At 35.4% G+C, this 15,803-nt stretch overlaps 1 protein-coding gene across 1 annotated transcript in view; it reads right to left on the bottom strand.

Moving 5' to 3' along the window:
- The window catches only part of MARF1 (meiosis regulator and mRNA stability factor 1), a 49,340-nt gene that overhangs the window by 11,121 nt on the left and 22,416 nt on the right, over positions 1-15,803 (bottom strand). The window contains 14 exon segments of the mRNA XM_043965699.1: positions 390-523; positions 645-787; positions 1,920-2,140; positions 10,243-10,290; positions 10,293-10,346; positions 10,349-10,416; positions 10,866-10,903; positions 10,905-10,986; positions 11,122-11,144; positions 11,146-11,281; positions 11,283-11,357; positions 11,587-11,667; positions 13,854-14,032; positions 14,866-15,052. Coding sequence (XP_043821634.1) covers positions 390-523; positions 645-787; positions 1,920-2,140; positions 10,243-10,290; positions 10,293-10,346; positions 10,349-10,416; positions 10,866-10,903; positions 10,905-10,986; positions 11,122-11,144; positions 11,146-11,281; positions 11,283-11,357; positions 11,587-11,667; positions 13,854-14,032; positions 14,866-15,052 — 1,469 coding nt within the window.

Genomic DNA, 15,803 nt, shown 5'->3' with positions numbered 1-15,803 from the left:
AGGGAGTCAAGAGATGGGGTGCCTCATGCAAGGAACAAAAGAAACAAATGTCATTAGATCACAGAGTAAGTGGAAAGTATGAGAAGACTGGAAAGGTAGGAAGGGGGTTGATTATAAAGGGCTTTACAAGCCAAACAGGGAATTTTATTTGGTATCAGAGACAACAGGGAGCCATTATAGAATATAGGGTTGACAAGTTTAGAACTATGCTTTAGGCAGATCACTTTGGTAGCTGAATGGAGGATAGCTTAAAGTGAGGAAAGATTTCAGACAGGGAGACCAACCAAAAGGCTATCACAATAGTCTAGGGCTTGAGATGATGAGGACCAAATCCAGGGTGGTGAAATGTAGACTAACGACAAACTTTTAATAAATTTAGGTCCACACACCTTTTTTTGGGATGCAGATCACCATTTCATCATCTTGTTGGGTCAAACAGATTGTTGTATCTGGAATTTCTGATATGATATCAATCAACTCACAAACACCATATTCAGTAACATCCCAATCTTTTGAGAAACACCTATGTATTAAAAATGCAAATAGAGAAGAAAAGGAATAAAAATAATTGTTTCAAATTCCTTTATTAGCTTTTCAAGGGAAAATAAAATAGCAATATTATGTTTTGTTTCTTACAAACTTACCAATGATAAGCCTGCAAAAATTCTCTCACAATAACCTGTTTACTGGCCTGGGATTTGAGAAGTTTTAATAAATCTTGGGTAAAGCGCTTAACTTGGGCTCTGTGGGTTAGAGTCAGCAATCGTTTGGAACCCATTCCAAGGATCTGAAAATCGAATACTCTCTGAATTAGAACCATAACATTCATTAAAACAAATATTCAACAAATACTTGAGTGCTTAGCACTACAAAGCATCAACTCAACAATCATATTCTCATTTATCAATGTTATTTCCTGTTAAAACCTATTATCCACTTCCTATTGCACCAGACAAAGAGCAGCTCCCTTTCCTATGAGTTTATTTTATTTTATTTTTTTGCGGGGCAATGAGGGCCAAGCGACCCACCCAGGGCCACACAGCCAGCAAGTGTCAAGTGTCTGGGGTCGGATTTGAACTCAGGTCCTCCTGAATCCAGGGCCAGCGCTTCATCTACTGCGCCACCCAGCTGCCCCTTCCTATGAGTTTAAATAGAAATACTTGCTACAAAATGGATCTGTAAAAACAAGGGAAATTATTTAAGTGCCAGTGTTCCTTTTCTCCAGCTTCCAATAGGTGATACATATATCTTCAATGAGTTACATCATTAGCTATGCAAAATATTCTATCAATTCAGAAAAAGGATCCTAATAGCATGCCCAAGAAATGCACCTTGTCTCTTGGAAAAAGTTAACATTTCCAGAGAACTTGAAATAATGTGATTATAGCTATACTGTTCAAGTTCACAGAATTATAGGATTTACAACAATATGGGGCTGTAGATGTCATCAAGTCCACCTTCTTCATTATACAGAGGGTAAAATTCAGGTCCAAAAAGGTAAAACAGCAGAATTAGCTTTGATCTCTGGTTTTCTGTCTCCAAATTCAGGGCTCTCTCCAGTACGCCATGCTGGTTCTAAGAAAAACTATATGCAAGCCAGTCTGACACTAAGACAATTTATCAAATGTCCAGTGAGGCTTATATCAATAACAAGGGGAGAACCACTGCTAAAATTTTTACATGCAGTATCCTCTTATCTTCAGCCTTTATTTTCTGTCTTTAAACTAACTTCTATCCAAAACATACTGTCCTTCCTGAAGTGGTACGGTCATTTTTTTTAATGGAAACTTTATATAAACTCAATCAAATGAAATTTGAGCTTTCTGATCTTCTAACTCATAAGACCACTTATTAATAACAAAACATAGAATTTCTCACACAATCATTTCTTGCAACAAAATTTTCTAAGGGTAACTCACCTGCAGTACATGAGGCACTGCTTCTAGTAATTCCATTAACCTGGAATATCCATAGTCTGATACACGGCATTGTTTTGCAAAGTGATGATGATAGGATGGGATGAATTTGCCCACAGGTATGATACAAGATGGCTGGTTCTTCAGTAAGTCAATTACTTCTCTACTGAACTGGATAAGCTGTGGGTTCCCCACGGGACTTTTGGAACGTAGTAGCCAAGGGTCTAGGATGGGAAACAAAGTGAATATTTAAAAACCTGTAAACAAAATTTTCAACAGGTAACCAGAAAAGAAGAGTTATTGCTTGAAGTCACTAATAATTTAAATCAATCAAGTAGCAAAGTTTTTTAGAATTTTATACACGGAAAGACAATTTTTAACATTCATTAAAAAAAAATTTTGAGTTCCAAATTTTCTCCCTCCTCTCCTTGCCCCTTCCTAAAATAATAATATGCATGTATAGGTTATTTATGTGCAATCCTATAAAGCAGATTTCCATATTTTTTTGTGTTGTGAAAAAAGAAACAGACCTAAAGGAAAGAAACACTAAAAGAATAAAGATAGTGTAAATAGAATGCTTCAATCTGCATTCAGACTCCATCAGTTCTTTCTCTGGATGTGGAGAGCATTTTCCATGAATCCTTTGTAATCGTCTTGGATTACTGTATTGTTGAAAAGAGCTAAGTCATTCATAGTTGATCACTGCACAGCATTGTTTTTACTTTGTACAATGTTCTCCTGGTTTTGCTCACTTCACTTTGCATTAGTTCATGTAAGTCTTTCCAGGTTTTTTTGAAATCTACCAGCTTATCATTTCTTACAGCACAATAATAATACATTCATATACCACAACTTGTTCAGCCATTCCCCAATTGATGGGCATCCCTTCAACTTCCATTTTTTTTTTTTACCACCACAATAAGAGCTGTTATAAATATTTTTGTACATGTAGGTCCTTTTCCCCTTTTTATGATCGCTTTGGGACAGAGACCTAGTAGTGGTATTGCTGGATCAAAAGGTATACAGAGTTGGCAAATGTTTTTGTACTTATTTTCAAGCCTAAACAATAAGATCAAAATTAATCATATTTTTCATAATAGTGCTGCTTCCTTCAGTAACAGTAAAAGCAAAAACCAAAACAAGACAAAAGCAAAAAACTCAGAAATACCAAATTTGTACAGTGCTCTAAGGTTTGCAAAACACTTAACTTATGAGGCAGGGCCAAGATAGTGGAATCAAGGCAGGGACTCAACCTCCTCAAAATTTCCCTCTAAACAACATTAAAAGAATGCTTCAAAATGAAGTCTGGAGCAGCAAAACCAACAAAAGGACTGTGTAAAAAACAATATTCTAGACCAAGATAACTTAGAAGATGGTCAGGAAAGGTCTGTCTCATTGGGATGAGGGAAGCACAATCCATTACAAGCTGGCAGCAAGTCCCTGAGCCCGGGTGCATGCCAGCAACGAGATCTGGACCCCAGCAGAAGGCAGCTGGCAGTGGCCCACATTCAGTGCAAGCCAGCAGCATGCCTTGGGGGCAACTGAATCTAAAGTGACTTTCAGAGCTCTCAGCCCACAAACAGTAAAAGGGTCAAATAACTTGTCAAAAGGAGATTACAGACAACCCTTAGCTGGCCCTAGCACTAGGACACTAGAGCTTCTGGCTGCAGCCAAGTGAGGACCCTGATTACAGTTCTGGGGCAAAAAACAGTGCTTGTGGTCACTCACAGAGCAAAGTATAGGCCAGAAGGGCAGTGACCACACCTCTTCTTAGATCATACCACCTTGGAAGAACTGAAAACTTATCGTCTCCCAGAACTAGCTCTGAAAACAACAGAACAAAAAACCTGAAGCTTTGGACAGTGCCCTCTCCACCCTAAGAATAGAGCCCAACTTTAACATAACATTAGAGGGGCAGCTAGGTGGCTCAGTGGATAGAGCACCAGCGCTGGATTCAAAAGGACCTGAATTCAAATATGACCTCAGACACTTGACTAGCTGTGTGACCCTGCACAAGTCACTTAACCCCAATCGCCTCACCAAAAAAACCTCCCCCCAAAACCCCAAAACATAGCATTAGAGATCAAGAACAAGGCTGGAAAAATAAACAAGCAATCACAACAATAACAACAAAAAAGAACTTGACCACAGAAGTTATTATGGTGACAGGGAAGATCAATGCACAAACTCAGAAGAGATCAACAATGTTAAAATGACTACATGCAAAGCCCCAAAGAAAAAGTGAATTGGTCTCAGGGCCCCAAAAAGAGATTTACTAGAAGAGCTCAAAAAAGATTTTAAAAAATCAAATAAGAGAGGTAGAAGAAAAATTGGGAAAAGAAATGAGAGTAATGCAAGAGAATTCATGAAAAAAGAACAAAAAAAAAAAGAAAAAGTACAAAAATTCACTGAAGAAAACAACTCTTTAAAAAGTAGAATTGGCCAAATGGAAAAGGAGTCACAAAAATTCACTGATGAAAAGAACTCCTCAAAAATCAGAGTTGAGCATGTGGAAGTTAAGGACTCTGTGAGGCATTGATAAACAATAAAACAAAATCAAAAGAAGAAAAAAGAGAAGAACGTGAAATATTTCATTGGAAAAACAAGTAATCTGGAAAACAGACCAAAAAGAGATGATTTAAGAATTATTAGACTACCAGAAAGCCATGATCAAAAAAAGAGACTAGACATCACATTGTAAGAAATTATTAAGGGAAACTGCCCTGTTATCCTAAAACCAGAGGGTAAAGCAGAAATCTAAAGAATCCAATCAATCAACTCCTGAAAGAGATCCCAAAATGAAAACTCCTAAGAATATTATAGCCAAATTCCAGAGCTCTCAAGTCAAGAATAAAGTACTGCAAGCAGCCAGAAAGAAACAATTCAAATATGATGGAGCCAGCAGTCAGGACACTAGGAGATTTAGTAGCTTCTATGTTAAAGGACTGGAATGCTTGGAATATGATATTCCAAAGGAGTTATGATTACAACCAAGAATCACCTACTCAGCAAAACTGAGTACAATCCTTCCAGGGAAAAATGGAAATTTAATGAAATAGAGGACTCTCAAACATTCCTGATGAATAACTATAGCTGAATAGAAAATCTGATTTTCAAATACAAGACTCCAGAGAAGCATAAAAATGTAAACAGGAAAGAGAAATCATAAGAGATTCAATAAGGTTAAAGTGCATTCCTACATGGCAAGATGATACCTTGTAACTGCTAAGAACTTTATCATTATTAAGGCAGATAGGAGTATATGTAGACAGAGGGTATAGGTATGAGTTGACTATTATGGAATAAGCTGCCCAGATTGATAGAAGAGGAAGCAAAACAAATAACCCTATTTTGGAAAAAGAAATTATTATCCATCAATGAGATCCCTAAGAAAAAATCCCCAAGAACAGATGGATTCACAAATTAATTCTAACAAGCATTTAAAGAACAATAAAGTCCAATATTCTATAAACTATTTGAAAAAATAAGCAAAGGAGTCCTATTGAATTTCTTATATAACACAAATATGGTGCTAAACCTAAACCAAGAAGAGCAAAAACAGAGGGGAAAAAACTATAAGCCAGTTTTCCTAATGAATATTGATACAAGTTTTTCAAAAAGGAGATTAGAGCAATGTAGTACAAGGATCATACACTATGACCAGCTGGGATTTATACCAGGAATGCAGGGCTGGTTCAATATTAGGAAAAATATCAGCATGACGACAGTATCAATAATAAAACCAACAAAAATCATACGATTATCTCAACAGATGCAGAAAAAGCATTTGACAAAATAACACTTGTTTCTATTAAAAACTCTAGAAAACATAGGAAAAAAATGGAGCTTTCCTTAAAATAAGTAGTACTTATCTAAAACAAACATCAATTATTATCTGTAATAGAGATAAGTTAAAAGCCCTACCAATAAGATCAAAGATGAAGCAAGGGTGCCTATTATCACCATAACCAATACCAGAAATGCTAGCTTATGAGAGAAAAAAAGAAACTGAAGAATTTAGAATAGGCAAAGAAACAAAAACTATCACTTTTTGCAGATCATATGGTATACTTAGAGAATCCCAGAGAAAAAAACTAAAAAAAAAAAAAAAAAAACCTACCCTAAAGTAATTAACTTCAGCATATCACAGCATAGAAAATAAACCTCCATAAATCTATTCTATATATTACCAACAAAGTCCAGCAGCAAAAGATAGAAAGAGAAATTCCATTCAAAAATTAATATACTTATTCAGTGCCATACCAATCAAACTACCAAAAAATTATTTTACAGAGCTAGAAAAAGTCATAATAAAATTCATCTGGAAGGACAACAGGTCAAGAATATCAAGGGAATTTTTTTTTTTTAATTTGAAGAAAGGTAGCCTAGCCGTATCAGATCTTAACTATATTACAAATCAAAACAATCTGGTACTAAGAAACAGAGTGGCAGATCAGTGGAATGGATTAGGTACACAATACACAATAGGAAATGACCATAGTCAGATTGTATTTTATAAACACAAAGATCCAAACTTCTGGACAAGAATTCACTATCTGACAAAACATGCTAGGAAAACTGAGAAAAAGCACTTTTGGCGAAATTTAGGTACAGACCAATACCTCACACCATATACAAAGATAAAGCTGAAATGGGTATATAATTAGACATAAAGCATGATACCCTAAGCAAATTAGGGGATCATGGAATAGTTTACCCTGTCAGTTCTAAAGATAAGGGAAGAATTTAGTATTATATAAGAGATAGCATTATGGGATATAAATAAGATAACTTGATTTTTTAGTTTCAAATCTTTCTCCCTCCCTCCATTCCCTCCCCCCCACCCCAAGACAGAAAGCAATCTGATATAGGTTATATATCTATAATCACATTAAACATATTTCTGCATTAGTCATGTTGTGAAAGAAGAATCAGAACACAAGGGAAAAAACTCAAAAAAGGAAAAAAACTAAAAGTAGAAGACTGTATGGTTCAATCTGTATTCAGATCCACAGTTCTTTTTTCTGGATGTGGAGAACATTTTCCAATTGAAATGGATAACTCTGACTTACATTAGGCTTAAAAAAAAAGTAAAATGACCTCTATGTACAAAATATAGCAACTCTTTAGTAGTGGCAAGGAATGGAAATTGAGGGGATGCCCATCATTTGGGGAATGGCTGAACAAGTTGTAGTATATGATTGTAATGGAATATTATTGTGCTATAAGAAATGACAAGCAGGATGATTCCAGAAAAAACCTGCACTTACATGAACTGATGCATAATGAAGTGAGCAGAACCAGGAGAATACTATACGCAGTAACAGCAAAATCATGCCATTATCAACTGTAAATAAAGCTATTCTCAGCAATACAAAAAATCCAAGACAATTTGAAGGACGATGATGAAAAAATGCTATCTCCACTTCCAGAGAAAGAACTGATGGAACCTGAATGCAGATCAAAGCATACTGTTTTTCTAATTTTCTTTATTATTCTTGGGGATTTTTTGTCTGTGCTGTTCCTTCATGACTCGACGAATATGGAAATGTTTTGCCTTGACTGCACCTGTATAACCTTTATCAAATTGCTTGCCTTCTCATGGGGAGTAAAGGGAGGGAAAATGGGAGAGAATTTGGAACTCAAAAATTGTAAAAAACCAAAAATTTTAAATTATTTTTACAAATAAAAATATTGAAACTTTTAAAAAAGCCCACATAACTCAAATTACTCATTATTATCACCATTTTATAGATAAGGTAATTGATGCTTTGAGTGCCTGTAAGGGTTGGAGACAGAATTCAAACCTAGGTCTCTCCTGACTCCAAGTCAAGATTCATTCACAAAGGCAGCATCGGTAAAATAGAAGGGATTAAGTTTCAAAAGTTCATTTGAATCGGTTATGTTAGAATTCAGAATGTGCTTTCCATTGGAAATAAACGCAATTTAGGTTCCCAGTTTCACCTACATAATCTGTTTAATCACAATGGAGTTGAAATATAGTACAACTACAATAAATATTTTTATAATGCTAATTTTTTAAAACATTAAAAACTATTTTCTAATTCAAGTTTTTAAATTGGATACCCTGTACTAAGGGGGAAACAGGGTCCAATTAGGGAAGAGGCAAGAGATAAATCGAGGCTTTTGTGGAAAGTCTAAAAAGTGACTCCTCTGGACTTTTTGAAGGGTCTAAAATTGATGGTAATAGTTATATCTAATTTTGTTATTCTCAACTAGAATAAAGAAACAGAAAGAACAAAACTTTTCCTAAGATTTTTTCTTTACAGCTTGAGCAAAATTACCATAGAGAGAAAGGAGCAAAACATTAGGAGGGGTAAATTATGAGAAAAAGATCACATGAAATGGAATTAATTGAACTATGGATAATTAAAGACTAGAACAAGATGCAAAGGGAGTACAGAATGAGTACTATTCTCTTGAAGTGAAGAGATGAGGTTCAACAATTCCCCTGTTCTGCCTACCAGCTGGTCTCACTAGTTCTTGTAGAGAGGTAGGAAGGGGAGCAAGGTTTAGGATGGGGTACAAGGAGAAAGGAAGGAGAAGAGTGAAAGAGGTTGAGCATCAGTTCAGCTAATTGTTCATATGTATTCAGTGCGAAGCTACATTCAAAAAGCCATCCAAATCTAAGTTTAAAATTGATCTTCTCTCTAAAGCTAATTTGATTTCATAAATAAACTCTCTCCTAACCTAGAATATTGCATCTCCATTTGCCTTTCAGACATTTTAAATTCGTTGTCACAATAGACATCTCAAACTCAATTATGTCAAAAACAAAACTTGGTTATCTTTCTCCCTAATCCCTCCCCTCCTTCCCTATTACTGCAGAAAACAATACCATCCTCCCAGTCCCTTAGGCTCACAACCTAAGAGTCATCCTAGATTCCTCACTATCCTTCACTCGTCAATATCTGAGGGGTGCCAAGGTCTGTTGATTTCACCTTTGCAATATCTCTCAAATATGACCTTTTCTCCTCTGACATTGCCACCACCTCCAGTACAGGCCCTCATGACCACATGCCTGGATTATTGCAATAGCCTGCTATGTGTCTGCCTGCTTCAAGTTTCTCCCTACCTCCACTCTATCCTCCATTTAGCTAATAAAGTGATTTTCCTACACAGTGGTTCTGATCACCCCCTCACTCAATAAAACTCCAATGGCGTCTCATTGTCTCTGGAATCAAATATAAAATATTCTGTTTGGCATTCAAAGTCCTTCATGACCTAGCCCCTTCCTATTTTTCAGTCTTCTTATATCATTCCCCAACAGGTATTCTTAGATCCAGAGTACTGGCCTCAGGGAAGCTTAGGTGGCGCAGTGGATAGAGCACCAGCCCTGGAGTCAGGAGGACCCGAGTTCATATCCGACCTCAGACACCTAACACTAGCTGTGTGACCCTGGCAAGTCACTTAACCCCAACTGCCTCACCAACAAACAAAAAACCCCCCAAAAACAAACAAACAAACAAAAAAACCCAAAAAAAACCAGAGTACTGGTCTCCTGGCTGTTCCACCAACAATGATCCTCCATCTCTCAGCTCTGAGCATTTTCTCTGACTGCCCCTCCATACCTGGAATGCTTTTTCTCCTCTGCTCCAACTACTGACTTCCCTGGCTTCCTTTAAGGTCCCAACTAAAATCCTACCTTCCATAGAAAGCCTTCCCAATCTCTCTTATTTCAAATGCTTTCCCTCTTTTAATTATTTCATATTTATTTTATATATATATATATATATATATATTGCATGTTATCTCCACCTATTAGATTATAAGCTCCTTTAAGGCAGGACTGTCTTTGGTCTTTTTATATCCCTGATGCTTAGCACTGGCTTGGAACATAGCAGGGACTTAATAAATGTTTTACTGAATTGACTTGAACTGAATAAATGATCAAAGAAATAACATGCTCTTTCATATTATCTACAGGTCTAAAAAATTCTAATTTTCAATTAAGCTAAGTGAAGGGACCTAAATATGCAATAAAAGATATCAAAAGGTAATTTTGTGCCTATAGACATTTGATATTGAATTTTGGCCTTTAAATTTTATATATGTGGATCATAAGCCAAGGATAATTTTATGACTAAACTTAAAAAACAGTTATACAAAGTACCCCGGTATTTTAAAGTGGAGTTTTAAATAGCAAAGGAGAATTTTGTATGCGTGTTTTCACAATTTGTTACCTTAAAAAAATCAGGTCACTCCAAATTTGACATATCCACATTTCACTGTATTCTCCATATATGCCACTGACCTGACTAGCAGGAATTCAAATGAATTAAAGTAAACAGCTATAAAGACATACCAGTGTTTGGAGGTGGGGGCTTATTGTGTATCCACTTAACTACTTTATGCCATTCTGTGCTGTAACAATGTTTACTCCAGGAACACAGGTGATGAGATGTTCCAAGGAACTCCACCTTGATCTTCCTGCACCACTTCAAGATCACTGAACTCTGCAGTGTAGCAATCTGGGAAACTACAAGGAAACACACAAACGTTAAGTGGAATCATTGAGAAGTAAAATAAATGAAAGATCCCTCAGTGATCTATCATTTCCATGGACATAAAATACTCTGCAAACAATAATGAAATATAGAAAATGTTAACTATTAGTTAGAAATAACACAGCAACTCCATCATCTGACTAGAATTTAGTAATAAAAAACCTTGTCACCTTCTAAACATGCTCCAATTGCTCAGGTTATGTTTTCCTAACCAAAAAGGAAATACCTTATTCAACTTTAGAGCTTCATTTAAACAAACTAAGTTTAGGCTGAGCAAAAAAGCAAGACAAAGCACCAGGACACAAAACCTTCACTGCATTGGCAAGAAGGGACCCTCCACCTGAGTTTCAGTAAAAAGGAGAACAAGAAAATCATTTACTCTGGGGTTTTGATATTAAAAGTGACATTCAAAATTACTCACCTCAGTAATGGCACAGTGCCCTCATGTGTTTGTAGAAGGACTATGAACCTGGGGTGCAAATGTCTTCAGAGAGAGTACAACATAAGGAATCCTGTATGAGTCTGGATCAAATTCGTGTTCACTAAGTAATGAGAAAAAAAGTATTTAGATGCCTACTTATGTTTTAGCAAACAGACTATAACTTAATTATTTCTAAAGAATAAAAGAAAACATTTATGACAGGATTAATTTTTTAAACAGATCCTTGATAGTCTACCTGAAATCTTTATTGGAGCAGTTGCTGCTTGCAGACAGGTTCATGATATTCTAGTTCTTCAAATATAATTGGACTACAATTAGCTGATGAACCATCGTGTGACTGTGAAGACCCTAATGGGCTCTGTCGGGCCTGGCTACTAGGTAGCAGACACACCAACGCCCATTTCCTGATCACGGATTGCTACTGTGGTCTGTAATTTATATAGGTCTGACACACTCAATTTGTGTCCAAACCTACATGGAAAACGATAGAAATAGGTAAAATTTAAGTATACAACTTTAAAAACTGTTCTCAATACTATATGGAAAAAATCACCAGTTTTGAGTAAACTTGACACAAATAAGAAAAATAAACAGTATCTACATTACTGCCATATTCAATAATAGAAAATTGAGTTTGTTAAAAAAAACAGAATCCTTTTAAAAAGCAATTTCAATAAACAGTGAATTCCAGTCAACTTACTTTTTTTCATAGACTTCTGTGAACTTATACAAAGGCAAGCAACAGGCAGGAGCATCTTGAAGAATGGATACTGTTTCAGAGCTATAATTACAAAAAATCAGAAAACAATTTTCTACAACTTGTTCCAAACAATTTTTGTAAAAAGGTTACAATTTATCAATAAAATTATTCACACAATGAATTTAAACCCCTGAAATTCTCCACCTTTTTAAAACAAAGATCTGGAAACTAAAGAACAAGGTGAAGTTACATCATATAAATTTTACAAAATGCAACCAAAAGATGCCCTCCTTTACTAGAAAGTAAAATTAAGAACATTCAGCATTAGTACTAATAATGAGGTGCACAATTCAATAGATGCATTGGATTTCATGTGAATTAGAAATTGAACAGTTCCGAAGACCATGCTTTAAAATGACTTATTAATGACAAAAAACAATTTAAGACAAAAAAGGATTAGTGATGTTTTAAGTCAACTTAGCTCTTAGAGAAAAGCATATTTAACTAGCTACCCAAATGGATCACAGAATCAAGGTTCCCAACAATATCCAAATCTTCTATCCTATATCAATCAAGCAATCAACAAGCATGTATTAAACAAATGCTATGTGCCAAGCATAGGCACTAGGGATGTAAAGGGGGGGGGGGAAGAAAAAGAAGAAAAAAATCTCTGCTCTCAAGGAACTTACTTATCAAGGGGATAAATCATAATCATCAAAAAAATGTATCAGCTAGCATTTACATACAGCTTTCAGTTTCAGAAAGCACTTTACAGATGTTACCTAATTTGATCCTCACATCAACCCTGAAGTAGGTGCTATTATTGTCTTTATTTACAAATTAGGAAACTGAGTCTTAGAGGTGATGTGACTTGTCCGGTGTCACATAGTTCCTAAGTTCCTTGCCTCCTATTTGATAAACTTCAATGGCTCCCTATTGCCTCCAGGAAAGAAATCCCTGTGTGATTTTTAAAGACCCTTTAGATTATGGCCCTGTCTTGCTTTCCAACCTCCCTATAAATTACTCCCCTCTTCACACTCTACAATCTATCCAAACTAGCTTTCTCATTGTTCCTCATACATGGTACTCCATTTCCCTTCTCTCTTTGCTTCCTGAAATGCACTTCTTTTTCCCTTCACCTCACATATCCTTCACTTCCTTCAAGAGGTAACTTAAGTACCTTCTACACAAAGACTTCTCTGAATTCCGACTGCTGGTGCTCTTCCTAAGGGTAGTAGAGCAGACAGAGTAGCAGACGTAAGGCAAGGAGGGTTGGGGGGAGGGAAGATGATGGGTTCTGTTTTAGACATGTTGAATTTGAGGTGTACATGGGGCATACCAGTTTGAAATGTCCAAGAGGCAGTCAGTGATGGCACTCAGGAGAGAGAATGGGTTTAGCTATATAAATCTAGGAATCATCTGTATAGAGATAATAATTAAACCCAGAGGAGTTGATGAAGTTACCGAGAGAAAATCTAACAAGAGAAGAAAAGATAGCCCAAGGTAGAGCTTTGGGATACATCCACAGAGAGCATGATATAGATGAAAATCAAGGAAAATATTCCTAATATCAAAAAAAGTCATATTGGTGATTCTACTAGAATAAAAACTGTTAATTAATTTTCTTTATAATAAGAATCTTAAAGCTAGATGGGAATTATAGGGAACCTACACCACGTATGTATGTATGTATGTATGTTTGTATGTGTGTGAGATATACCACATACAGATAATTTCACTGTCTCTTCACTGGTTTAGAAGTAAAAAATTTCAAGTCTTTGTTTTTAAAGTTTGATTTAAAATTTTAAAGCATCTAATCTGTATACATTAGATGATCTGTTACTTTATTTCTTAGTGCTCACCACAATTAAGTTGTTCTTCTTAAAATGAATGACCTTGGAATTATAAACTTGAACAAGGATGGAAAAATATTATTTCTAAATAAATTAATTTATAAATAGCCAAGTGTTACCATACATTTAAAACAGTTGGGGGATAGGACACTGGAAGACTTGAGTTCAAATCCAGATTCAGTCACTAACAAGCAGAATGAAATTGGGCAAGTCACTTAATTGCTCTCAGCCTCAATTTTCCCAAAAGTAAAAATGGAGATAATAATAGTACCTACCCTCATAGGACTTTTGTGAGAATCAAATGAGATAATCTACATAAAGTGCTCTGCAAATCATAAAGCACTATATAAATACCAGGTAGGATGTTGCTGTTATAAACATTTTATAGGTCAAAATTTGTTTTTTTTTTTTTACCTTAGCAAAGACAATGATTTATTAGCAGTTCCGGTAGCTAAAGAAACCTGGATCCTTTTGCTGCCAATTTTAAATCTGTGAAGACTATTCACTGCAATAATTGCTTCCTGCAAGTTTTCCATCTGAACAATGGCTTTTAGCTGATAATCTGTATGAGGGCTGAGTTCTATGCTCTTCACCTAAAACAGCAAAAAGCAAAACTATATAAACCTCTTGTCACAGAACTTTAATACAGCAAACCATTAAAAATAAGCCTGATGACATTGACACAAATTTTAAAAACTTGGTGTTATAAGAGAGTCTTTCTTGTCCTGTAATTATCTGTAGCTTACTTTGTTTCATTCAGTTCTCAGGACCACTGAACTCTAATAGCTAAAATAAGGTGAATTTCAGGGACCTAAATCAAGGTCACTAGATCTAAAGGTCACAGGATATCAAACTCAAAATAGAAACACTCATGGCATCTTTTCCTGACTTCAAAAATATGAGGAAGATGTAGATCAAAAACAATAATTGGTGTGTTGTTAGCAAGCTGAACCTATAAACAGGACACTAGATAGACCAACATACTAGTATAAAAATTATAACAATTCTAAGACAATCCCAGTTTTATATTTTAGCAGTCATTATTGAGAAGTATCGTCCATTTATATCAAAGTGTCATTTAATCCAGCCCCCATAATCAGAGTAAGTGCTCCTAACTTACTCCTTTGGGGAAGGTGAAGAAGATAGTTTCTATAGCTCCATTTTCTGTGGTTTGAAGAAGACCAAAAGCAAAAAGCAATGAGCTCGATTTCCATTTTTTAATTTGCAGTAACAATTTAAAGCTTTACATACTGAAAGTAACCTTATGTGTTGAATTAGGCTACACTAAACCACTAAAACTATACTAAACATTTAAACCACTAATGTTTGCTACACTAAACCACTTAAAATTCTTTTAGCAAAGGAGACAAAGAACTAAACAGGCAAAAATACAAAAATAACACTAAGACAAATTTTGAGAGATTACCTTGCCATGTCTAGAGAAAGCTTCTTGCATAACTTGCTGTAATTCCTTCCGAGACAATCTGTAGTCAATATTACTAATTTGAATATCAGCACCATTTGCAAATGGGTCAGGGCAGTCTGCGCTGCTAGGATTTGTAATGCTCAAAGTAAGTGGGGATGCTCTGTTCAAAATGTTTGGAGATACACTTCTGCTTAAAATAAAAGTATATTAAAATATTATACCAATTGTAATATGTTAAAAAAAGTTTCACTATACAAATGGCCCTTAAAAACTTCCTTTTTTGTTTAAAAATTACATGTGTGTGTGTGTATACATACGCATATATGTATGTATGTGTAGGTATATGTATATATGTATGTATATCCTACGCATAAATAATTACACTTATTTTCAAAATAACTATCATTTGTTGACTTTTTTTTTTCTTTTTTTTTGGGGGGGGGTGAGGCAATGGGGGTTAAGTGACTTGCCCAGGGTCACACAGCTGGTAAGTGTCAAGGGTCTGAGGTCGGATTTGAACTCAGGTCCTCCTGAATCCAGGGCTCTGCCATAGTAGATAAGATATTGGTCTTAAGAGTCAGGAAACTTTAAATCTCATTTTAGATATTAACTAGCTGCCTGCAAAATAAGGATATTTGCACTAGCTACTCCAAAAGTTGTTGTGTGAGACACACACTTTTTAAACCTTAAAGCATTATATAAATGAGTTATTATTATTAAAAGAAAAGCAAACAGGCTAATGAGGGAGATTTGCTTTCAGATACTTATTCTCATCAAATTAAAGTTTAAAACGTGGCATGTAAAAATTCCATCTAAACATTAATTTATTCTCTTCCTATTCTCTTTCCAATCTAACTGGATTTCTATTTTATCACAAGTCTTCTCCCAGTAAAGAAAAATCTTAAACCTATTTTATGGATTCTCAGAAGTCTCTAGAA

Source organism: Dromiciops gliroides, chromosome 1 (genome assembly GCF_019393635.1).
Source record: "Dromiciops gliroides isolate mDroGli1 chromosome 1, mDroGli1.pri, whole genome shotgun sequence".
Classification (NCBI taxonomy): Eukaryota; Metazoa; Chordata; class Mammalia; order Microbiotheria; family Microbiotheriidae; genus Dromiciops; species Dromiciops gliroides.
The sequence above is the reverse complement of the archived record's forward strand: the minus strand, read 5'-3'. Positions and strand labels throughout refer to the sequence as shown.